The sequence below is a fragment of the Brassica napus genome, chromosome C7, assembly GCF_020379485.1.
Source record: "Brassica napus cultivar Da-Ae chromosome C7, Da-Ae, whole genome shotgun sequence".
NCBI classification, from domain to species: domain Eukaryota; kingdom Viridiplantae; phylum Streptophyta; class Magnoliopsida; order Brassicales; family Brassicaceae; genus Brassica; species Brassica napus.
Genome location: NC_063450.1, coordinates 49269243 through 49295779, shown reverse-complemented (window position 1 = coordinate 49295779; position 26537 = coordinate 49269243). Strand labels below are relative to the sequence as shown.

General features: G+C 36.5%; 3 protein-coding genes and 1 long non-coding RNA gene across 4 annotated transcripts; 1 reads left to right on the top strand and 3 right to left on the bottom strand.

Annotated features, from left to right (window-relative positions):
• Positions 1 to 471: 471 nt before the first annotated feature.
• LOC106434693 (endoglucanase 20-like) lies at positions 472 to 3327 on the top strand. Its single transcript, XM_013875550.3, has 8 exons — positions 472 to 729; positions 829 to 1041; positions 1427 to 1627; positions 1774 to 1851; positions 2008 to 2160; positions 2263 to 2371; positions 2495 to 2661; positions 2736 to 3327. Exons 1-8 carry the CDS (start codon positions 538 to 540, stop codon positions 3063 to 3065), a joined length of 1443 nt encoding a protein of 480 aa, XP_013731004.2. The 5' UTR covers positions 472 to 537; the 3' UTR covers positions 3066 to 3327.
• Positions 3328 to 5608: 2281 nt separating this feature from the next.
• On the bottom strand, positions 5609 to 7141 carry LOC106434688 (probable WRKY transcription factor 29). Its single transcript, XM_013875548.3, has 3 exons — positions 6697 to 7141; positions 6336 to 6452; positions 5609 to 6233 (listed from the first exon to the last, which is right to left on the bottom strand). Exons 1-3 carry the CDS (start codon positions 7029 to 7031, stop codon positions 5786 to 5788), a joined length of 900 nt encoding a protein of 299 aa, XP_013731002.1. The 5' UTR covers positions 7032 to 7141; the 3' UTR covers positions 5609 to 5785.
• A 3852-nt stretch (positions 7142 to 10993) lies between these two features.
• LOC106434697 lies at positions 10994 to 12236 on the bottom strand. Its single transcript, XR_001286812.3, has 3 exons — positions 11421 to 12236; positions 11211 to 11253; positions 10994 to 11139 (listed from the first exon to the last, which is right to left on the bottom strand). It is a non-coding gene; the product is annotated as an uncharacterized LOC106434697 (long non-coding RNA).
• Positions 12237 to 20459: 8223 nt separating this feature from the next.
• Positions 20460 to 22128, bottom strand: LOC106434678 (protein ROH1-like). Its single transcript, XM_013875538.3, has one exon. The coding sequence runs from the start codon at positions 21940 to 21942 to the stop codon at positions 20815 to 20817; it is 1128 nt and encodes a 375-aa protein (XP_013730992.2). The 5' UTR covers positions 21943 to 22128; the 3' UTR covers positions 20460 to 20814.
• Between the last annotated feature and the right edge of the window lie 4409 nt (positions 22129 to 26537).

Here is a 26537-nt window from a genome sequence, read left to right as displayed (position 1 = left end):
GTTTTAATTTAAGCCTGTAAGTTTTAATTCAAGCCCGTAAATTTTAACCTCTGAGCGTTATAGTAAATTTCTCTTATTTGAAGAATTTATTGGTGGGTTCACTGGGATCTTTTCCGTCTCCGTTATTCCCCTCTCGTGGGGAGAAGAATTCTATACCTTTCCTTTTTCAGTGATAGGAGATGTTTCCTCGGTTAGCAAATGAAGATTCATTTGAAATGTCAATAATAACAACTTGCTATATTGAAAACCTTTCATTGTGAGTCCGTATTTATCGAGACTTAATTCTTGTTGGTAATTTTGGGTCACAGTTTTTTAATTAAACAAAAAGTTTAATAAAAGGTTATTAGAAGAAAAAAATAGCGTAGCTAAATTAACCTAATATTACGTGAAACAGATCATGAAATGAAATTACGTACGCAACTTAACTTGCATAGAATATCTATAAATACCCCCATGAACTATTTCATGCATAATTAAGATAGAGCAAAAACCATTTCAAAAAGGAAATATTTCTGAAAAAAAATTATAGTGATAATAATGGGCAAGCTCTTATTGGTAATGTTAGTTGTTCTTATCATGGCTTTCCAAAGCTTGGGAACTCTTGATTATGGACATGCACTAAACAAGTCCATCTTGTTCTTTGAAGGCCAACGATCCGGAAAACTCCCGGTTAAACAACGTGTTAATTGGCGAGCTGATTCTGCCCTCTCCGACGGTTCACCGGATAACGTAAACCGCATCTCATCAATATTTTGGCATAATTTTCTCTAATCGAATCGTGATGTGCTTTTATTGTTAAAAAATTGAATTTTTCCTTTCATTTTCCAGGTAAATTTGATTGGAGGGTACTATGATGCAGGCGACAACGTAAAATTCGTGTGGCCAATGGCATTTACCACAACCTTATTGAGTTGGGCCGCTATTGAATACCAAAAAGAGATTTCCTCTGTAAACCAACTCGGTTATCTCCGGTCTGCTATTAAATGGGGAACCGATTTTATCATCCGGGCTCATCCTTCGCCCACCACACTATATACACAGGTAAAATCCATTTTTATATTGTTCAAAATCCAAAGTAATCATATCTTAACCATCCGAACCAAGACAGTTTGGTATGTTCTGGTTAAAAATGCCGAACGGAAAAAGATGCCGACGACGGTCTGAGAAAAATATAAGATTATTTTTTCACACTGCGAATACTCAAATTCGTTTTAGTATGGCGGCCGTTAAAAAAAAGTATGGACGGTTGCATTTTCAAGTTTTTTAAATTTCTTTTATGTAAAATATATTAATATTTTTTATAAAAAAATTCACTAGATTTTTTATGAAAATTAGTATGAATCGTACACCCCAAAAAGTGGGATTCGTATTAAAATATCAAAATTGAATCCATTTCTTAAAATTGTTTTTATAATGGCTATGAAAGGTAGGAGATGGGAACGCAGATCATGCTTGTTGGCAGAGGCCAGAAGATATGGACACAGTCAGAACTCTCTACAAGATATCATCCTCTTCCCCCGGATCTGAAGTCGCCAGTGAAGCCGCAGCCGCTCTTGCCTCCGCCTCACTTGTTTTCAAATCGTTCGATTCTAAATATTCATCCACGCTTCTAAGCCATGCAAAATCCGTTAGTATACTTTATATACATATGAATTCCAACATACCTTATGATCCTAAGATTCAATCATGAGGTCATGTATGCTTAGTTATTTGGTTTAACATAAGTTTTTTTTTATCAAAAGGTTTAACATAAGCTTTATATATTTTCTGCAGCTATTTGAATTTGCTGATCAGCACAGAGGTTCATATCAAGCATCTTGCCCTTTCTACTGTTCACACTCAGGCTACAATGTAATTAAACCAAACTAGACCCGTACACATGATTCAATAAATGGCTCAATCCAATCTCTAAATAAACTAAACGAATACATGTAATATAAATGAATTACTTTTTGTATTGAGATAACAATAATATACTTTATTTTCAAATTATTTTGTGGTAAAAAGGACGAGTTATTATGGGCTGCGGCTTGGCTATACAAGGCAACAGGAGAAAATAAATACCTAAGTTATGTCGCAAGCAATCAAGGTTGGAGCCAAGCGGTGAATGAATTCAGCTGGGACAATAAATTCGCCGGAGCTCAGGCTCTACTCGCATCAGTTAGTACTCATATATATATAAATCAAGTTCGTTACAATTCTACAACAAGAAAATTTAGTTTGAATTTAATTAGTACTTCTCCTTTACTTATTTTCTTTAAGGAGTTCTACAACGGGAAGAATGAATTGGGAAAATTTAAGAACGATGTTGAGTCATTCGTCTGCGCATTGATGCCAGGAAGTAGCTCTCAACAAATTAAACCAACTCCTGGTAATTTTCACTGGTTATCTAGATAACCAAAAAATTGGTTTGTTAAAAAATTGGTTTGTCTATTATTATATTTTTTGGTTGGTGTTGGTTTTTATAATTATGTTTATACTTTTGGTTATTCAGGTGGCCTTTTGTTTACTAGAGACGGTAGTAACTTACAATATGCAACAACGGCTACAACAGTTTTGTTCCATTACTCAAAAACTCTAACTCGAGCCCGGGTCGGTTCAATCCAGTGTGGTTCAACCAAGTTCACTGCGTCACAAATTCATGATTTCGCCAAATCACAGGTAATAAAATAAGCTCCATACTAGACTAGTTTTGTGCACCATCCCATTTTTTTAACCGGTCGGTTTATTTTCAGGTTGATTACATTCTTGGAAATAATCCAAAGAAAATGTCTTACATGGTGGGATTCGGGAACAAGTGCCCAACACAGCCTCATCATAGAAGCTCATCTTTACCGTCAATCAAATCTAAGCCGGACAAAATTGACTGCAAAGGAGGATTTTCATACTTTAATTCTGATCAACCAAACCCGAATGAGCATACCGGCGCAATTGTTGGGGGGCCGGACTCATCAGATCACTTTAGCGATAAAAGATCAGATTACGCTCATGCAGAGCCCACAACTTACATCAACGCCGCCTTTATTGGGCCCGTTGCAGCTCTGATTCGCCGGAATTCTAACTAGAGCACCGGGAAAAATTCTACCAGACAAACTCACTCTTAAATTTAGCTGTGGGCAAACCAAATATTAGCAAATAAGAATATCACAACAACTATTAGACTGCAAAATTTAATACTTAACCAGGGGATGTATCATTTGCCTCAAAAATATATGGACAAACACATATATAATTGTATTATAGCTAATTAAAATGAAATCTATTTGATTTTCTGTATATATATATATATATTGGACTTATTTCTTTCTCAAATAAAAAATTGTTGCGGGCCAAGATCTTTTATTATGATAACCATTCATGTGAATTAAATGTTCAAGACTAACTTTAAATTTTTACATAAGTCTAGACATATTGATTAGTTGCTAAATTAACGAATATACTTGTTTGCCAAAAAAAAAAAAAATTAACGAATATAGCATGTCATTTATCTTATACTAGAATCAAATATATATATATATATATTCTCGCTTAGACTAATTATACTATCTGACTTTTAAATAAAGTAAAAAACTAAAGTAACATTTAGCTATTATTAAAATTTTGCGTAAAACCATTAAGATCAAGCTTCTATTTCAAACAACAACTGACCATTTATTTGAATATAAATTCGTTGCCAATAATTATTTAGAGAAATAGTTTTCACGTTCATTTGACTCCTTATAACGCGGCTAAGTGGGTGAGTTGTACAATATATTGGTGATTTTTGTTTTTGTGCACACAGTATACTGGTGTGGTGACTTTTTTTTTTTGATCAAACAGCATGCATTACTTTAGAAGAGTTTACACCCCGACTAGGGGTATGGTTACAACCAAAAAAAAAGCTGATTTTGCCACTGGATCAGCCTCTCCATTAAAGTTTTGAGAAATGAAAGTACAAGATATAACATCAAAGTAAGACAAGTAGTGATAGATATCAAACATGATACCGAAAAGTTCCGGCTGAGATCCACCATTCTTCAATAGCTTGATGAGTGATAGAGAATCAGAGAGAATTGCAAGGGATCAGATGTTTGAGTAGACGGCAGTAGCTACCGCAAGACGGACAGCAATGGCTTCAGCCATGAGTGCTGATTATACATGATTGCGAGACTCGCAGAGGTTTGTTAGGGTGATGGTATTCTCACCCGAGAAGATGACTCCAATGTCGCAGTTCCTAGCCTTGGCATCCCAAGCTGCATCCACATTACAGAGACGTCCTCGTATCTCGACAACACTAGGAATAATAGAGATGTGACACCAAGATGCTGAGCCTTTGAACAGTACAGAGAGTGAATTATCTGTTGAGTAATCTTCCAATCTAAAGGCTGACAGTACCACACATGAGCAGCAACAATACAAGACCAATGGTAATAGGAAATTTGAAGTTGGTTTCAACAGAGTGGTGATAATCAAGATCTGAAACCACCACCTAGCTGAAAATCTGCAAATTAACATTAAGTATTCCACTCTGGAAGAAGTTAGACAGATCTGAAACCAAGAAGCAATAGGGGCGAACACTCTATAGCATAGTAGAAACAGCCAAGAGACATAATGATGTAGCCAAAGGACACAGAGTCTATCAGTACAATACCAACTAAAGTTTGTATCACCCACACATCTAGCATTGCATCCCATTCAAAAGAATAGGGATAACCAGAGAGTAAGGAACTAAGGTGAACTTGGACGTCTATTAGCGAATGCATAAACAGAAAGCTTGAACAAGAGCTGTTAGAAGACCCATTCCCGACCTGACAAAGATACGACCTGTATACCACAGGAAAAGAACATTGACAAAGAGACAACCTGTATAACACAAAAAAAGAACGCCAGTAGACGAGGATAGTGTCACAAGTGACCACAAGAGCAGCATCACCATCACTGAGCTTACTTGACACCCTTGAAAGATCAAACATCAGGTCTAGGATTTGAGTAGCTTGTGGAGAAGATCTGGAGGAAGTAACGAAGATTCAAAGAGGAACGAGGCTGACGGAGGCGTCTGGTGGGTCTGGAGGTTCTGCTGGCTTGACGGGAGAAAGAGTTTCAGCTGGAAAGTGCTTGTTCGGCGGCGGATCTGAAGGAGACCTGGGCTGTGACGGAGGAGGAAGAGCTGTCACCATTATCTTCAAGGAGGAGGAGCAGTGCTGCATCAAGCCAAGGAACGACAACGGCGGCGGATCTGGAGGGGGCCGGAGACACCACGGAGGAGTAGTCACCATCATGGCCATGGAGAGGAACAGAGCAGAATCAGGGAGAGGAGGGAAGAGCGGCGTGGTTAGATCTGGGGAAATCCATCGGAACGGGTTCTTGGGTAACGTGCCAGAGAGAAAAGTTCTCTAGGGCTGTGTACACATGTCGTTTACTGGTGTGGTGACTATAATGCATAATAAATCTTTTAAAATGCCTGTCTAGACCGTCCAGAGGACACTTCCATTTTGTAGCCTACGCGTCTAATGTTTAGGCGGACTCTTTTTTAGAACAGTGACAAATATGGATTTAGTCGTTCTAGAATCATATTTGTAATTGATATGTAAGAACTTGGATAAAATGGTGGTTTGTCTTAGAATTTATATGTCAAGAAGGAAAAACGAATTTTATTAGGTTAAACTCAAAAGTTAAGCTGGAAACAAGAAGAAAACTATGACGCTCTAATCTCCTACAGAGACTAGACATTTATACATTTTTCTCAACGGCCGCAATGCAACTATAATATAAGTTTGACTATATATTCATACACACTTAACGTTCTCTAATAATTCCATAAGTACCCATTGAGGAACTCTTGGCTATTCAATAGTTCATCGAAGTCACCAGTAAAGCTTGGAAAATTTCCGATTCCAGACAACAAATCCGATGGTAAACTGGTACTCATGCCTTCTATTTCTTCGGTTGCTTGGTACGTGCTCATTTCAGAAATCCCCATGTCTTGAACAGCAACGGAAGATTCATCAGGGGATGTGATCACCGGGTTACTTGTGGGAGAAGAAACCACTTGTTTTCCAGATTTTTTGGTTATGGACGGTTTGGGTTGGGAAGATTTCGCTCGAGTTGAACCAGCTAGTGAGTTTCTCCGGGTTGGTAGCTCATGATTGTGCTCGTTCGTATACGTTATGGTGAACTTTTCCGGGTTCTGAGGATTTCTTTCAACTTGTTTTCTTGCTAAACACCCCTTCGAGCTGCTGCACCGGTAATAACTCCTGAAGAAAGGAAACCGAAAGTCGAGAGATTAAGTTAAACCGGTTACGTTTGGCTAAGAGTAAGAATAAGATCAAACAAAACCGGGATTAGTTATTTAAGACCTTGGGTACGGAGATCCTTTGATGGGTTTCTGCCCATATTTACGCCACGCCCATGCGTCCAACAACAGATTCTCTTCTTTCACTTGCTCAACAACTCTCTTCTGTTGGTTCTTCTTGCTGTCGAAATAAAAATCATAATATTTTTAAATTCAACAAGGAGCATATATTCGTCTATTATTAAAAACAAAACCAAGTTGGAGATACAACAATTTTGGTAACAATATACTCCTATACTACTATTTTACTAGTGATTTGTAATCGTAATTAAGACAACTTAAAACCAGTTTTATTCATATGACAATCTAACAATATTCAAGATATTTTTTTTATCATTTAAAGAACCTCAAGAAGTATAACTAACCTCTTCTTGGATTTGGACTCTGTGATTCTGACATGATCAACTCTTGATCCGTTAGACAGAAGACAGCCATGTCTTCGTTGTTCTTTATCATCTCGGAAACTTCTTGAATCTTCGGGAACAGAGACGGAGCTCGTGAGGATAGTTTGAGTAGAGAAAGGATAAAAAGGTTTGTAGAGTTCACCGAGTTCATCTAAACCGGTTGTCTCCATCTCCGGTTCGTAGAAACTAGCCGCCTCAAATGGGAGGTAAGACCCGCCGGAGCTTTCACCGGAGCCTGAGTAGCCTCTCACGATTGCTTCTAAGTCTCCTTCGTCCATATAAACCACCTCACCCATATCTCTCTTGCTCTTCGAGATTTTGTTTCCTCTTTTATCTTATTTTTTTTCTTTGACGAGAAAATGCCTTTTGGGCAACATTGGTTTATATAAAGAAGGAAAAAATGGACTGTTTGTTGTTTAGGGTTTTCTTCCGTTTCCCATCTAAACCCGTTAGTCATTTCAGCTTTTACAATTTATTCAGTAGACTTTTGAAAAAGTCAATTCGTACCTAAACTTGGATTTTAATTCAATTTTGTTTACTTGTCAAATATCCATCTCCGACAAAATATCTCAAATTATCATTCAAACACAAAATTCAGAAAAAAATCCATATTGGCAATATCAATATGTTTTTTTGAAGCATATACAGTTAGAGAAAATTTAGATATCATTGCTTTTACTAAAATTAAATATTGAAAGCGGCATTTGTACATGCATGCATGTATGACGTACACAGGACACTAGCATTTTTATATATAAACTGGTTTTGTCACTAATTTCAAACTTGTAAATACTGTGTGTGTTTAATGTGGCACATAAGTCTAGCTTACCTTGTGTACACGTAACGAGCAATTGGATTAAAATAAGTATGTTTATAGAATAGTGCCCAAATATGATAGTAACCGTCTTTTGTATAAAAAAATTTTAGAGGGTATTATTACTTTATCTTAAGCCTTGTGGTAATATGTAGTTTGGTCCAAGAACCCCACGCCTCTATATTAGAATAGGGATACCTTTAAGAACAATATCTTCCAACTAAGACTAAAGAAAGATTCTCCAATAATATCTTCTTCTTTTGCTTGTTCTATTTTCTTTAAAATTATAATTACGATTTCTTAACTATATATTACATACTCAGAGATATTCAAATGTTGATCATAAATTAGTTTGAATTTATAAACACAAACAAAATAAAATGATAGGTAGATATAGGCCAGTGTGTTATATTCGCAACAGCTATACATTTGTTAAACTTTTAATTATATCTCATAGTTATTATTAGCTTCTATATATTTTGTTTAAAAATTCATTTGTGGAATTTTGTACTAAGCTCTTAAAGTTTTTAGGTCCATGATGAATAGATGATAGCCTTTCTTTTTTAGGGGAGGGAGAATGGAAGTTGGCACGGGTGATTGAAGTCCCATAAAAGCCAATGTGCAAAGGCAACCAACTCAAAGTGAACAAAATAATTCATTAAAAACATTTTAAAAGGATATTAGTCAGGTAGCTCTTGCAACTGGGAAGAAATCTTCATCCCCTCTTGCACCAACTTGATGTTCTATATATACATTCCGATACATACAGACAATACAGGTGCGTCTCCGTCCATTGTATAAATTTCAATATTATTCTAAATCACTGGTGAATATATTTTATTGGTGATAACCAAATATTAAATAAAATATGGTAGCTCTTACATCATCATTGCCGTGTTTTCAAAATGAATTTAATTTCTACAAGTTATCTATACTTACGAATAACACTCGTGACATCATGGGTAGGGTTCCACTTGCACTAGTTAATCTGCATATGCTGTGCGGATACCGTAAACGTACATAAACAACTATATGTATATGTTTCTTAAGCATGAAATCACTATAGATTGACCATTCAGTTTTATCTTTCTAATAATTGGTCCTTATTTAAATAAAACCATATATACGTGAAAAGGAATCCGTGATAGATTTTTGCAGTTGTTATCTAATATATAAATCATACTAATAAGTTTACCAAAATATATTTTTGCCGTCAATTTTACCGAGTTATATTTGAGTTTGGCACTACTCTCTCTTCAAAAGAAAGTGGAACCTATGTTCAAAAAAAAAAAGTGGAACCTTGGTAAACTTGTTCATAGATTTGAATACTTACTAAGAAATTAAAATACCAGTTGCAATAATTAAGCAGATTTGAATGTTAACGTTCATTAATTTGATAACACCACTAGAACTAACAATATATGCCCCGAAACCGATCTATCATGTAGGTTTAGATCCACATATCGTAAACGTGTAATATTTTAAAAAGATTTTATAAGAAACTATAGAAGTATATCATTAACAGACGATAGATTATCTCTTTATTAGAAAACAATACAAATTTTGATGGATTAATAATTCATGACTAGTTAATGAATTTCCTATTAAATCTTTTGCAACTCCGGCACAAAGGATTAAAATTCTAGTCATTGTCTCATATATATAGATACTGTCATGACACTGTCATCTATGTATGAATTATGTTATGTATCCTCACAGAAATATATTACTATATGCATTAGCCTGTAAAATATATCCGCAGTGTTTTGTGCCAAATGGAAATCGACAAAAAAATGAATTTACCAGTCACTTGATTATAAATGTATTTTGAGTAACTTAATCGGTATATTTTAGTTTTAGTATTATTTAATAACATCAATCAAGTTATTTCCGTACAATTAAACAAAAACAAATTAGTTCCGTACAATTAAACAAAACAAGTTAGTACCGTACAAAGGAATGCTATGTCGTACGTCTCAATGCACGAATTCATTCTTTAATAACATGGTGATAAGATGACATTGTCACTACTGTTTTTTTTATTAATCTTCTCGTTGTCACAATTTTGTTTGGGTCGACTAGAGCTATTGATATTTATTAGGGAAATTTGGAAAAAAGAACAACTAATCTGTGCTATTGTCTTCTTAGTATAAAATCAATTTTTTTACTTTTGGACTTTTATTACCCTTTTTGTAACTAAAAATTCATATCATTATATTTACAATGCAAAAAAATTAAGAAAAATATAAAATATGAAGTAGTCAAGCATGTGCATATATGAAAAAAAAATTTGGATTCAAAAAAAATTTGGAATAGTAAATTCAAAAATGGGCTAAAAGTGTTAGAATATCAGATCTACCATCTACGGAGACTTAGAAAATACAGTCTAGGTAAGACACAATGATCTACCATACGTAAAATGCACAATACACCGAAAACGCAATGATCTACCATACGTAGAATGCGCAATACACCGAAAACATATCCATCTAGTGTGGTAGAATAATAAATCTACAATTTCTTCTATGTTATGTATTTTTGGTAGATTACATGACATACTAAATATTCTCATATCTGTCTTGACAGAACATACATTATACGCGGTTTTCTTTTATCTATAAACTCAATATTCCTTATCTACGACTTCATCTCTTTTCTAACATTGATATAATGTAAGTTCTACTAGATTTTTAAACAAGATCCGAAAATTAAGGAAAAAAACGATTAGAAAATATTCCCTAAATCTCTTAAATCTTTTTTTTATTTCTTTTTTAAAATTTAAATGTGAGTCTTCTTCGTTACCGCAACAATTTTGGATGTGCATCTTGGGATTTATTCTCTTTTTCCTAGTTCTTCCAAACTTTGGTCTATTGCTATTGGACGCACATCTATTGATGTATATTATAGTAGTTTTTACATGCTATTGTTGTTTTACTATATGATAGCATTTATAATAGTTTGTTATTATAGGGTAAACATTATAATAGCATTTATATGGTCTTTTTAAAAGAAATGTTCAAAAATAAATAAATCCCAAAATACAAATAAAAAATAAATTTAAAATATTTTTATAAATCAAAATTGTTTACAAAATTAAAACGGTTTATCAAACTAAACAAAAAAAAATTGTTTACACTAAACAAAAAAAATCTAAACCATCTTCATGGCCACCACACCTCTTGCTCACGGCCACCACCTTCTCAACATCATCCAAATTCACCAACTGTTACCGTATCTTCAAAGTACCTCATGTTGAAATAAAAGCCAATCTCCTCTAACCTAGAAACAGAACCACAAAACACAAGCTTCAGCACATATATAAATGACTTAACAATAAAGAGAATAATAAAAGAAAAGGGCAACTCGCCTTTCAGAGTTCAGGGGGACTCAAAATTGTATCGAGAAGAGCAAATAAGAAAGCTGGAACGATGGTGTATCTTCTTAGTCGTCTCGACCCTTCAACCGTGAATCCGCCTTCTCACTGGATCTCAGAGATCTTCTTCATCCAACCTAAATCTGTGTGACGTGAATCCAACGACCACCACATCGCCTTGACCACCATTCTTTTTCACACCACCACTAATCTTCTTCTGACACAACAACTCCTCTATAAAGAACAAAGATAAATTCAGAACAAATTATACTATCATAGTAACCTCACCTGAAAACTGATAAGTGTTCCAGGTCCTCATCATCATAAGCTCCTGACAAGTATATAGGTAGTGGTTTTTAGTCAAGGCTAATCCAATCTGATACCAAGTGTGTTTCTATCTACATAAACACAGACAATAACTACAAAGGTTTTAACTTGCCTAGATAATAAACTGGTGCGGATATAGGCTAAGTGAGGAATCAAGAAAGAGATTTAAACCTTGTTGCCCTTCTGGTTTTGTTTCCAAAAACGCAGAACCTTAAAGACAGCCCTTGACTCATTTTACTGATACGCTCCTTAACTGCGCAGCCCCTCTCTTTAACCTTCATAAAACCTCTATACAACAACATATCATCTTGCAGCCACTGTCTCCGAGCTCTCTCCTCCTCCACCGGCCTCATAACTCAAAGAACCATTACAAAGAGAAACAAAATCGTAACACAGAAACTATTAACAATATAAATTAGCTACTATAACAAGACTATAACACATAGATAATATAAATAAGATAGTCAAGACCAGCGACAAGATAAATCAAATACAAGATAAACCATATAGTGAAGACCAGAGAAAAGATTAATCAGGTACAAAAACAGAGACTCAAGACAGGAACAAATTGTCAAGATAGTCATAATCAAGACTCTTGACACAGCAACAGAGACAAATAGTCAACCAAAATCAAAACCCTAAACATATTGGCAACCGAAATCAAAACCCATAGACACAGAAACAGATAGTCAAGACAAATCGAAACCGAAACCCAAAAAAATCCTCCAAATCGAAACCCTAAAAAAGAACTAATAAGATTTAACAACTCTGATTGTAATCCGCGGAGATTACAAAGTGATTGTAATTGGTGGTTCTCAAAGAGGAAAGACAAAAGAAGGAGGACAACAGAGAGATGTGACGGTGAGTTGAAGTTTTCCGACGAACTTAGACGGGCCAGAGAAAGAAGGTGTCTGACGGCTAAAACGAAATCGCCTTTTTGATTGAGAAAGAAGTTGGAGACGACGATAGAGTTCTGTTTTTTTTTTACTTTATATTTCTTATTTCATTAAAGTAAAATGTTAATTTTATTAACTGTATTTTAAAGAAAAGAACAAAATTGGATTTTCATTATTGTTTATACTATAGGGACAATGATTTTGGTTTTAATTCTAAGGGGACAAGAGTATAGTTGTTTTTGTTATGAACCAGATTGTGGATGGGTCATAACCAAGAGATTATGATTTGTAATTTTTCCATTTATCTATGACGGTGTAATCTCCTATATAAGGAACTTCTATGTTATGAATAAAGATAGACTTTTTCTTTACTTTTATAATATGTTATCAACACAAAACTCTAAATCCCTAAGCTAATACTCAAATTGAAAAACCCTAAAACCCTAACCCTAGCCGGCGATCCGACGAACCCTAAACCCTGATCGCGTCTCTTGTTCCCACATCTGTTCCAGCTCGCGTCCCCGATCAGCTTCAGTCCAAGGCGTTCTTGATCCTAGCTCAGACGTTCACGACCCGAGAGCAGCTCCAGCATGCGGCCTCTTCCTCGTTCGCGATCAGACAGCTCGCGTCCGACGATCAAGGCGTTCCCGATCAAGCAACAAAGGACGTCCGCGACCCGATAGAAGCGACTCGATCCATTCCAGCTCGCGTCCCGTTCGTGTCCAGCTCGCGGTCAACTCCTTTGGTGGTCCGATTCAACAATCATCTAAGGTTAAAAGGTAATTCAAAACCTAAGAACCCATAATCGAACATGGATTGATTGATAAAGAATGAAACCCTAAAACCTTAATCTCTATGAATCAAAACCATAGGGTAATAGATCAAAAGTCCTAATTGAGTAAATCGAAGCTCTAAAAGTTCGATACCCCAAACCCTAAATCATGTTCCTACATGATTAAAACCCCAAATCGGTTTTTACAAGTTAAAATCCGATAAACCCTAACCCTATATCTATAAACCCTAAATAATATAAGTATCAGAATTAATTATACTATAATTATCAAATCACATATTAAAACCCTAATCAAATATTTTGAAATCAAAACTGTTTTTGGTTTTGATCATTTAAGTTTTAAATCTGATTGAATCTGATGCTATGTTGCTAGAATTGTTTGACCGTTAAATTGATAGATTTATTTTCTCATCCTGCTTGGTTAATTGTTCATCTGATTTAAAATTGTTTAAACCGACCAGCCTGTTAAAACATTGATTGAATCCGATAGGTTGCTAGCTTGCTTTGCTTATATAATCTGATAGGTTGATAGATTGATTGAGGTTTACTTGTTTAAAATCTGAATGATCTGATTACATGATTCTTGAGGTTTAATATCATCTGCTAGGATTGATAGTTTTGTAATCTGATCTGTTTTAAATAGAAACCCTAAATAATCTGTATGATATGTTATATTGATCTGATTTGGATGTCTTTGAGAATTGAGAATCCGTATGCTAGGTTGATAGATTCATGATAAAAGCTAATGTCTTGAGGTTTAAGATTGTATGCTAAGTTCGATTAAATTGATTGATCTGATTATATGTTTTTGAGGTTTGATAAATTCGGATACTAGATAAATTATTTACACATAGTTTATGCTAAATACCAATCAGCCTTGAAACTGATTCATTGAAATTTATGCTTGAAATCTATATTCTAGTATTGCTAAAATCAGCCTTGAAACTGATTGAGTGATTAATAAATCTTTTTACTAGTCTTGCTAAAATTCATTGATTGTTAAACCCTAATTGCATGATTAATTGAATCCGTTTTTGCTAGTCATGATAAACCATAATATTATGAGCACATAGAAATAGTATTGCTGAGATTTGCTAGAAATTGACTGATTGATTAAATGTCTTTAAGATTGATAGTCTCATTGTCCTCACAAGATTGAAATCCGAATTGATTATTTTTAAGAGTAAGGCCGCATGAAAATTATACCTAAATATTGAGTGATATATGATTAGAGATGTCGAAAATCAACCTGGATTTTACTACCCTAAATCTCTCTGGAGATAATTATTTACGGTGGACATTGGATACAAAGATTATCCTAAAGTCAAAAAGACTTGGTGAATGTATCATAGAAGGCAATAATGCCAATGAGAAAGATTGATACATGGCAATATTAATTATTAGCCATCATCTTATTAAGAGTCTCAAATATCAGTATCTGACTATAGAGAATCCTCTAGACCTTTGGACAGAGTTAAAAATCGAGATATGATCACCAAAGAACAGTGTTATTACCAAAGGCCCTATTTGATTGGAGGAATCCCAGAATCCAGGACTATAAGTCCGTGGATGAGTCTATTGCTAGCTGGGCAAAATAATGGATTACTGATGAGAAACAGTGAATTGAGACCTCATGGATTAACCCCATTACCTGATATCAATAAGGCCGCAGAAGAAAAGAAAAGGTAATCACGTCCAGAATGATAGACTACACGGCCATGGCCGTGGAGGGTGGAAAAGACGTGGCCATGGCCACTATAACACATTTGGCCGTGAGAATCACTATGGCAGAGGCCGTGGGTATCAATCCAATTTGAGCCATGGTCAAGGCAGTGGCCGTGGTATATCCTTTAAACCACAAAGCTCGGCCAAATCAGTGTGCCATAGATGTGGAATGGGGAACCATTGGGCTAAGATATGAAGGACTCCCAAACATTTTTGTGACCTCTATCAAAGAGAGTCTGAAAGGGAAGAATCATGAAACCCACTTGGTCTATAAAGATGGTGAAAAGAATTTCAAACATGATTCGAAAATTGATATTCAAAAGGCACACATTAAAAGATAAGAAGAGTTATCCCAAAGAATCCCACGTGTGTAGCATGTATACAAGGAAAATTCATTAGGCCATCACCAGTAAAACGGCTACGAGCCCTTTTTCATAAATAAAGACTATATGTCTAGATAATACTGGTGAATACATGTCCCAAGCGTTTAAATGATTATGGTATGTCCATGGGGGTAAGTGTGGACAATTCTGTAATACATGTCCATACCAAGAACGGCTTGGCTGAAAACTTTTAAAACGCAAATAGCTGATTGATAGACCATAACTTATGAGGTCAAAAACTCTCATTCACAGCTTGGGCCACACGAAATTTACATGCACCTAAGTTAATACGCATTAGACCATTTAGTGAGCATAGATATCCCCTATTACAATTATTAACGGGTCAAGAGCCAGACATACCCCATCATAAGACATTTGGATGTGTTGTCTATGTACTAATTGCTCCACCACAGAGAACTAAGATTGGACCTCAAAAGGAGGATGGGGATATATGTTGGATATGATTCTCCCACAATAATAAAGTACATTGAGCCAACTATGGGTGATTATATTTGAGGCCAGGTACACGGATTATTTTAAGACCAGGAGAAGAAAAATAATAAAGCTGGTAAAAGAATGGTAAAAGAAATAGAATGAAATCAACCATCAATGTCTTGGCAGGATTCTCGGACTAAAGAATGTAAAATAGACGTCCAAAGATTATACATTTACAAAGCTAGCTAATCAAATGCCAGAAACATTTGCTGACCCGAAAAAGAATGACTAAGTCATATAAAAACAAGCTTGTAAAGCACCAACGAATTTGATGTCCAAGAAGAGACACAGTCAAGTTGCTACAGAGTCTAGACAACGTATGAAACGTGGTAGACTAATAGGTTCCAAAAGATAAGAATCCTCGGAAACAAAAGAAAGGTGCAGAGAATGATAATCAAAATCCAAATCCGAGGTTACTAAGGAAACCATCTCAGACATGGAGATAAGGCCGGCCGGCTCTAAGGTACAGGCACCAAACAATGTAGCTTGGGACGCCAAGCTGCAAAGTATTAAAGGTCCTGATAATAATGAATCTCAATCGATTATATCATGTCTGGAACATAATAGAACCAATAAGGAATGTCGACATAAGATGATTTATTTGCATACAAGGTAGCACTTGAATTTATGAATATAAGCGAGGATCATGAATTCACGTCAATATAAGAGTGCGCACTCGTAGAACATACTGGATTGAATGGAAACGTGGGGTTAAATAGTTTAAGGATGAAAGGCGTATTTGGCCATATGATTAAGACGCCATATGATGTTAAAACAAGTGAATATAAATGGGTCTTGTGAGGAATATAAATCGTGAGATATAAAGCTGATGTTGCACAAGGATTCTCACAAAGTCCAGTAATAGATTATGAGTAGACATACTCCTATGTGGTGGATGCAACTACTTTTAGATTTCTCATAAGTCTGGCTATATAAGAGAGAAAATTAGACTTGCAGCAAGTTGATGTAGTGACTGCATATTTATATGGTCCACTGGATAATGAAAGTACTAGAGGATATTGAGCTGAAAGTACAGCAAGTTATCGAGAACAATATTGATAATCAACAAAGTATATGATCTGAATATCCTAGGAATTTCTGGATACAATTTCCCAAACAGTTGAATATCTCAAGAAAGAGTTTGAGATGAAAGATCTTGGAAAACAAAGTTTTGTTTGGGATTACAGTTTGAGTACATTAACAATGAAATCCTTGTGCATCAAATAGTATATACAGAAAATGGTACTCAAGAGATTTAATATGGACCAGTCTCACCCATTATCTAGTACATGGGCGTGAGATCACTTGTTTTGGACAGTGATCCATTCAGTCCAAAGGTGGACGATAAAGAAGTCCATTTAGTCCTGAGATGGACGGTGCAAAAGTCTTGTTTTAGACACTGATCTGATTGGTCCATAAGAAGGACGATGAAGAAGGCTTTGATTTTGGTTTATTGTATACTAACCAGCCCAAAGAGGGGTTATTTGGTTTTGTTGATTTGTTTTCAGACATGTTATGTTTTACACATGGTGGTACACGCATATCACGGCAACATCATCCAAGATTTTGTGTGTGTGTATTTGAGGTCGATGACTCAATATGTTCGTTCAGATTATGGCATGGCCGATGGTAAAGAAGAACCAATTATCATGTTCGAGGACGAAGCATATTCTGCCTAAGATCTTCATTACCCACGGATTGCAGAAAATTGGAGAGGTCCAAGGGACCTTCAGTAATGTCCAAATCAGGGGGAGTAATGTGTGTTGTACTCTTTTTCCTTCACCATAGTTTTGTCTCAATTGGGTTTTCCTGGTAAGGTTTTAATGAGACAACATTAAAGCACATTACAAGCTCTAAATGGTTATGACATCCAAGGGGGAGTGTTATGAACCAGATTGTGGATGGCTCATAACCAAGAGATTATGATTTGTAATCTTTTCATTTATCTATGACGGTATAATCTCCTATATAAGGAACCTCTATGTTACGAATAAAAATAGACTTTTCCATTGCACGGTTTTGTTCCTTTTTGCCAAATTTGCCTATATATTTATTATTGCTTGAATGATTACTTAAGCCAATAAAACTATTATTATCCGTCTGTTAAATTACTTTGGATTTGATGTGATATGTCTCTCATATACGCGTTTTCGTGTCATTACTGAACTAATCAATTATATATTTGTAAACCAAGTTGTTATTGGTCTTAGCAAATGTTTTCAAATTGTAATCAAATTTTTGAGAGTGAGGAAAAAACAATCGATTGACATATGTTTTTAAGAAAAGTTGACACATGTTGCTAACAAGGCTTAAATCTTAGTACAAGGGAGAGGAAAGCATGGTTAGTAATGGTTGGTGGATTGGTCGTGGTTCTTACTAGCTACTAGTTTTGATTTCATTGTTGGTTCTTCTAATCTCTGCATAATTTTTTCGTAGATCAGAAAGTTTAACCACCATGGAAATGTTCATGCAAACTTTTCTCTGCGGTAAGACTATGAATTCTTGTCTCTAAAACGTTAATGTGTTTATTTTGAATGCTCTTTTGTCAAAATAGAAAGAAAGAAAACTACGAAATAAATCAATTCGGATCAACTGGTCTAAACCAAATCAAATCAAACCAACTGACAATTAGAGATGGTAAACTAAACCGGATTATTTTCCGGTCTATTGTTGTCTGTCACTGGGAGGAACTTGTTTATTATTGTTCCTTAAACCCTAAACAAAACCTCTACGAGCTATGGAGGACTTTAAAGCAGGGCATGAAAACAGATCAGATGAAAACAATTACATCGCCTTCAAAGATGACGTCATTGACATCTCTCAACAGCTTATGGACCGTTACTTCAAAGTCATCCCGCCTCGCAGCACCGCCATCTCGTCACCACCGCCGCCGAAATGCGCTCCATTCTAAACTCGTAGTCTCATTCTCCATTCATGATTGGGAATCTATTTAGGTAGGCTTTGCTCCACTTCTCAAGTTCTCCACTGATAAACGTCCAATGGTATCACATTGATGAATTCATTTAGTACATTTCAGTTATATATTAGTGGACTTTTGCTGGTATCGAAACTATTCTTGCGTCGCACGAAATATCGTAATTGTGGTGACAAGCAATCTTTGTTTTGTGTATCTGCTCTGTTAGGTTAGAAAGATGTGCTCAAGAGCGTCTTGAGAAATTTATTCGGTTCTCTTCGATCATAAACGCTTATCAAGAAAGCAAGTGATAGAGTGTATGGTTTACTTTCATTTTCTGTGCTTTAGGTCGTCTAACTTCGGAGGATGACTTTGCATCCGAAGCCTCAGTTACATTGAAAGATTTGATGCGTAGCCTCATCGATACAAATAATATCCAGACCGAGGGAAGCTTGTCTTGTTTATTAAGATTGGTGTGAATAACACATATCTTAGGAGAAATATTTAATTCAATCTCCCATTGTTTCAGCAGAGCTTTCATATATTCTTGCAAAGAATATCATTTTTAAGCTTGCCCACTTTATGGGAAAATGCAACTGGAGACACTTCTAGCCAAACTGATGGTTGAATTTACCAAGAACAAATCTTTCATGCATGAAGCCGTGGCCGTTTCTCTACAGGCGAATTCCTTTGTATTTCACTTAATGCAGTATTTTATTGTTTCCCTTAGTTTAATTTCACTCAGTTTTTTCTTGTTTTTTTTTTTAATAATCCGGTGTATTCTGCCCCCACCAAAATTTGTCCAGACTAGCGGATTCCTTTGTATTTACTTAATGCAGTATTTTATTGTTTCTCTCAGTTTAATCTCACTCAGTTTTTCCTTGTTTTTTTTTTCTGAATAATCCGGTGTATCCTGGCCCTCGTGTAATAGCATTTCCAACTCATTGCTATTTCCACTTCTATAAATAGCATTTAGAGGTGAAATTACTTCAACCCACCTCTATTTCTTTCTCTATAATAGAAATTTCTATTTTTTTCTTTATTTATAGAGTAAGAAATACATTCATCTATTTTCTTACTCTACATTTAAAGATTTGCTATTTTAGAGGAATATATTGGAGTACATCTTATTTCTATTATAGAGTTATTTTACTTAGAGGTAAAAATAGCAAAATACGATGGTCTGAGCATCGGTCACCAGACGCTACGAGAGCAGTTTTTCCTTGTTTAGATGCTTATAAATCGGAACAAACGAATGCCTAAGCCCCACTAGAGAAATGAAAGTAGATTTCACTATTCCAAGAAAGCTTCAGCTAAAACCATGAAGGCTTTGGTATCAAGCTCGGCAGAGTTGATTCAGACTCTTGTCGATGTATTCACAGTCTCGGACACAGAGATCAGTGCAGACTTTAAGGTTTAAAAGTTTTCCTGAAAAATGTCGTCATCTATTAAAATGGCAAGTGCATGGAAGAGCTCCATATTACAACTAAATCTCCCATCATTTATAAAAGGTTATATTTCTGGACCATCACCTCACAAAAGGAGTGGAGCAGTGTCTGCATTATCTGTCTTGATATAGAAAGACCCTGAGAGATCTGCCTATCGTCACCCGAGCTTCTTTCCTCTGTTTTTTTATCATTGCTTCACACCAAAATCCATTTAGATTATAAAACTAAAGTATACCTTATTCCTTTCTTAATCAGATCTCAAAAACGTTGTTGCTCAAGCTCAGTATCTACACTTGTTTTTCTCCTTAAGTTTCTCATGTGTTTTCCTGCATCTCCAGGCTGTTTTGGTTTTTGTAAAAATTTTAGTCTCGACATTAAAAGCACAGGACTTGCAGAATCTCAGAACCTCTAATGTGAAATTCTGCTTTGGTCGTCTGTTTCAAGACATTGTTTTAAATCAAAGGTAATAAGCAAGACGACGACGAGACCAATGATTCACAGACTACGTCCATTGACCAATTGAGAGAGTAAATATCCTTTAGAACAAGAACACATATCCAATCAAATCACCACTTTGTTCATTGTATGCATAAATAATCATTGATTCTTTTTTACAGACCAAGAAAAACAAAATCACAAAGAAGCTTCATCAGAAACAACTGCCAAACTGCTTCAGACACTAATAGAAGCAGAACAGGACCAAACCGACCCGGTAACAAACAGAACCTTCTGGAAACAATCACAAGTCAGGAGAAGAAGAACAGGTTCGGGAAAGCACTATGAAACTAATCTAGAGTTTTTCAGTTTTCATATACCAGAAACCAAACATATATGTGTGTCTGTATGTATACGAGTTGTAGATTATTACACATCAAGTTTTTTTTTCCAAAGATTATTGCTTTTATACTAAATTAGATTGCAGTAGCTTGATCAAGCACCGAGACAATCTCTAGTCTGCTTCTCACCAATCTATGAAACACTTCCCTCACTTGTCTCTTCAAACCCTCCAACCCCACTTCCATCCCCCGGCAAATCTCATCCATCTCCTCCACCTTCTCCGCCACTTCCTCCTCCTCCTCCGCCGGAAACCTAAACCTCTCCGTAAACTCCAACAAAGACAACCCAACCCTCTCCATCCTCACCATCTCCTCCATCAGCCCTCCACCACAACGCTTCTCCTTCCCTTTCATCTCTTCGCCAACCCTCTCCTGAATGTTCAACGCGGCGCTAGCCCAGCTCTGATGTTTCGGAAGCTGCAAAGGCGCCGCGAGAGCGTTGCTTGTCTGGCAAGGAACCGCAGCTGCTAGCACCCACATCACAAGAACCATAACACTGCTCATTATGTAAACTCCAGAGGCTTCTGCTCCACGTGGCGGCACTAGAGTAGCCGCCATCGCCTGAATCTGCTTCGTCGCAGACCAGTTCTTGCTGACGTGGACGCTACTGCGCTGTCCAAACGACCACGACCGTGAAGTCGTCCGACGGCTACTACTTCCGCCGTTTCTATCTTTCCCGTCGGCGTTTAACACAGCGAGGAGGCTTGTTAACGCGCGCTTAGCTCTAAGAACGCTTCCGTTACATAACGGCCGCTGTTTAAGCGCCGTGACGGCTATCTCCGCAAGACGTCGGCTCTGACTAACGGAATCAATGCCGTTACTTACGGCGTTACAGATATCGAGCGATTTCAAAATCCGATCGAGCGTTTCTTGCAAACCCTTCTCTAAAGACGGAGACTTTGAGATCTGGACCGTTGAGAGGACCCCTTTGAACTCTGTCTCGCAGGACATGTAAACGTCGAGGAGGTTCTTTAGCCAAGGGATGGAGAGAATCGGATCAGACGGCTGAGAGGCGGCGGCGGAGGAAGGAGGCGGCGGTGGTGGGGAGAGTAACTCCGAGAGGCAATCGGAGACGTGTTTCTGGAAGTAATCGAGTTCCTCGAGGTGTTGGTCGTGAGTGGCGTCCATGGAGGCGATCTGGTTGCGGCGGATGCTGATTCGGCGGAGGAAGGAGGAGCCTTGAAGTTCCGTTGACGGCGCCATTGGAGTAGTGTGTGGGTGAATCGAAGATAAAGTGAGTTCCTTTTTTTTTTTTGGTTCCGGGGATAAAGGAGAGAACTTTGAAAAAGGGTTTTGGGAGTTTATTAGGGGGAAGAAGGAAGTGAAATGGTGGAAGACATGTCTTGTCCGAAAGACTTTTTTTTTAATGTTAGTAGCATCCGCCGAGTGGAGAATATTCGTCTTTGGTAGTTTGCGTAAAGTATCGTCATAATATATTGGACAAAAAATAATAATATTGTAAAAATTTATAAATAAAAAAACAAGTGATGATAAAATAATATTTAAAATTTTAAAATAACTGTTTATTAAGTTGTTTGTTGATAACTTTTAAAAACTTCATTGAATATTCTTATAAAAAAAAGTTCAGAAGGATTCCCTATCTAGTTAAATATTCTGAACACTATAAACAACATTACCTCGGAGATCAAACTGTCTGAATTGTTAAAAGAATTTAAATATCTCTGTTATAAATCTTCCTCCGTGATAATTCAAATTGTAACGTAACAAAAAGGATGTAGCCGTCACATTTGCCTGCTATTTTAGTTTCAAATTTCAATTTTATATAAATATCTTCAGATTCAACACAAAGGATGTAGCCGTCACATTATATTTTTCTAGACTAAATACTACTCCTTCCGCTTCAAAATAATAATGTTTTAAAATTAGTATTCGCTCCGTTTCAAAATAATACAATGTTTTTGAACTTTACTATTTTTTTATTATTAGTTAACAAAAACTAGATTAGAAATATAAAAAATGTATTGTTTTGGAACAATTTTTTTTTCAGAATATGCATTTTAAAAAAAAAATGGAGGGAGTACTAATTTAATTGTTCAAATTATTTTGATGTATTTGTTGACAAAATAAGTTTCACTGTTCATGAGCGCATAAAATATTTTATTTAGAGACCTTGGTCCTTTGCAATAATTTTAAGTGTCATTTACTTTGGTCGGTGAAACTAACCGTTAACGACGGTTGGAAAAGAACAAACCCACTTACTGCTTTTTGCATCACTTTAATTCTTTATACTTTTTCCCTAGAATTACCGCTTATGGGAAATTCACATGGCGGTATAAAGTGATCATTAGATATAAACTTTCCACAAACGACGCGTACAGTCCCAATCAATATCATAACTTCATTTCTAAATACATGAGTAGAACGAAACTGCATATTTCCCTACCAATAAAATCGTATGATTGTCACAAAAGCATTTTACCAATCAAAATTCAAAAGCGACAAATAAGCTTCATTCTAATTATTGTTATTTTGTTTCGCAGTCACATGGCAACCACGAAAATGAATTAAAACGCGTTCGATATAACCATAAAGAAAAAATATTAAAACGCGTTCTTTTAGAATTTAAAGAGGAATTTAATGGATAAAGGAGAAACAGCAGAACTAATAAAAATAATCAGATTAGTTTATATTAATAACACTGTTATCCAGTTCAGATGTAGTCAAAGACAAATGCGCCGAACTCACGGCAGATTGAAAAGGGTTTAATGTGAAATTTTATTTGGCTGCATGTTTACGATCTTATGAGATATGCGCTCTTTGGCTATGGATAATATCTGCTATCACAATCCAAAAGCAAATGTGTGAGTAGAATAGTTAACTAATTAAGCAACGATTAGATTTATGATGACTTGAGATGAGTTTGATTTGGGAGATGTTTTCATTTTCAATAAGTTAGTTGGGTTTAAATGATGGGCCGGGCTAAATCATGACAAGACCCTGACCATCACTTCTTCACTTACACTCCCAAAGATTTATCATATTAACATTTCCTGATGTTTTCAAATTCAGTACGATAAGCTTAGTTTATATGCATGTAGAACGTGTCACAATTTTTTTTTTTAATGAATACTAAATTTATTCATCTCAAAACTTTTTGTACAATAAATGCATCATTGTTTGAAAAAGAATGATATTAACTCAACTTCTGTACAAGATTAACTATAAGCTATCGATTTCCAAACCAAAGTTGCGTAGCAGTTTGTAGTCTTGAACGTTCTATCCTGTTTATTGAAGAGATGCGATTTCGCACTTGCTTATCAATTCTTGAGAGTAACAGAGCAGCTGACCACTCTCGTTCTCCCACCCAACGACCATTTTTCTCCTGCCGCACCGAGTATACTGCAGTTTGAAATGCATATCGAATCAGGAAAGTTGTTATTGCATCCCTCTAGTACCTTTAGCCACAATACTCAGAATCTGATTCCAATTGTTAGAGAACTGAGAGGCTAACAGCCTACCCACAAGGCCATACCAGATAGTTTGAGAATAAGAACATGTGAAGAATAGGTGATCTCTTGATTCCATGGAGCTCTTACACAACAAACACAGAGTATCAGCTTGTGGGTTCCATTTTAGGATCATGTCCCCTGTAGCTAGACGATCCTGAGTAGCGAGCCATGTTATGAACAAATACTTTGGAGTCATGCCCCTAAACCACACCCCTTTGCTCCAAGTAACACGTGGGGAGTGACTTCTTATGATCTCCCAAGTTTGCTTCGTACTAAAACAAGACTGGAAGTTCCATGCCCCTGTTTTCCACAGTCGAGTGTCATCTTCTAGTGATAGGCCTCTGATCCGAAGATTTAGAATCTCTCTCTCTATTTGAACCAAAGTCTCCACTCTGTGTCTGTGACGTCTGTATGTTTGGACTACTACCTCCACAGTAGTATTGATTGGAATGCCTAAAGCAATACATCCTCGAGACCCAGTCAAATCTATCAATCTTCCCAAGGGAGACCACTTGTCAAACCAGAAAGATGTATAGGATCCATTACCAATCTCCATCCGCGTGAGCGTCGATGCAAGGTCGAAACTTAAGTAACTTCTTCCATATCCAAGACCCTAAGGAGCTTTCTTCATTAACACTCCATAGTGAGCCCTTCCTTATCAGATACCGATGAATCCAGCAAACCCAAAGCGAATCCTTAGCTGACAATATTCTTCATAACAATGTGAGACAGCAAACCAAATTCACTTCATTTAGTGACCTCAGACCCAAACCTCCTCCTTCATGTGGCTTACACACATCTTTCCATGCGATCTTAGCTTCATGAGATGAGAGATCAGGTCCGGACCAGAGAAAAGCGCTGCATAACTGCTCAATCTCCTTAATGCATTGTTTCGGAAGTCGAAAGGCGGACATCCAAAAGTTTGTCAAACTATGAATCACCGAACTGATGAGCTGCAGACGACCTACAAACGATAGTTGCCTTGCTGTCCATGAGCTGATTCGTTGCTTGATTCTCTGAATAAGGGGGTTATAATCTTGCACTGACATTCTCTTTGTCAACAGAGGGAGACCAAGGTATCGAACCGGCATAGCTCCTGCCGCAAAGGGAAACTGGTCCAGGATTTGGATCCTGTCCTCATCTTCCACTCCTGCCATAAACAATGTTGACTTCTGCAGACTTATGAGATGAGAGATCAGGTCCGGACCATAGAAAAGCGCTGCATAACTGCTCAATCTCCTTAATGCATTGTTTCGGAAGTCGAAAGGCGGACATCCAAAAGTTTGTCAAACTATGAATCACCGAACTGATGAGCTGCAGACGACCTGCAAACGATAGTTGCCTTGGTGTCACATTTTTTAATTAGGTTTGGTCAACTACTCGATAACATATTTTTCTAAACAAATACAAAAATCATGCAAATGATGCTTCCTAGCTAGTTACCTGGTGATTTTTCAACTTCTACTATTAAAAGTTTGATAATTAAGTAACAACGAGCTTAATCAGAGTCTAGATTGTTTGGTTGACTTTCCTCAAATCACCCTCAAGAAAAAAGAGATCCAAAACTGTTGTCTGAGATGGAGAATAGGCCTCAAGTGTTCATCAGTTACCGAGGGAAAGACCTGCGGCTGACACTAGTGCCACATATCAAACATCATCTGAAAGATTGCAACGTAAATGTATTCACGGACAGCAACGCAACGGGAGAACGGTTAAAGGAACTATTTAACCATATCAAAGACTCTCGGATCGTGATCGTCATCTTCTCCATAAGCTACTTGGAGTCACGGTGGTGCTTGGACGAGCTCGCTGAGATCAGGAATTGCTTGTTGAGGAAGCAACTTGACTTCGTGATACCCATCTTTTATAAGGTCAAGACTTCCCACGTTGAGAAACAGACCGGAGATTTTGGCAAACCGTTTCCAAACTTGCAGAAGAAGCATCCACGCCTCAGGGTCTTGAGATGGAAGAAAGCTTTGAGATTTGTGGCTAAATCAATTGGATTGTCGTATAGAGAAAATAGGTATGATTAGAAGTTTAAATCTCGTCTTAGCAAAAGAAGAAGTTTAAATCTTCCATAATCTTAAAGGGTATTTATCTTTTCTTTAAACTTTCTGTTTTGCAGTTCGATCTCCGAGTTGGACTTCATCAAGAACATTGTGGAAGTGGTTAATGGGCTTTTAGGCAGAATCGCATTGAAAGATAGTAACAATACTACTACTCCACAAATATATACGGTGTGTTCTTAGTTCTGACATATATTTCCCCTATGCACTAATCTAGATTCTAATGTAAAGTGCTTAATTACCGCCTACCTATTCTTTTGTA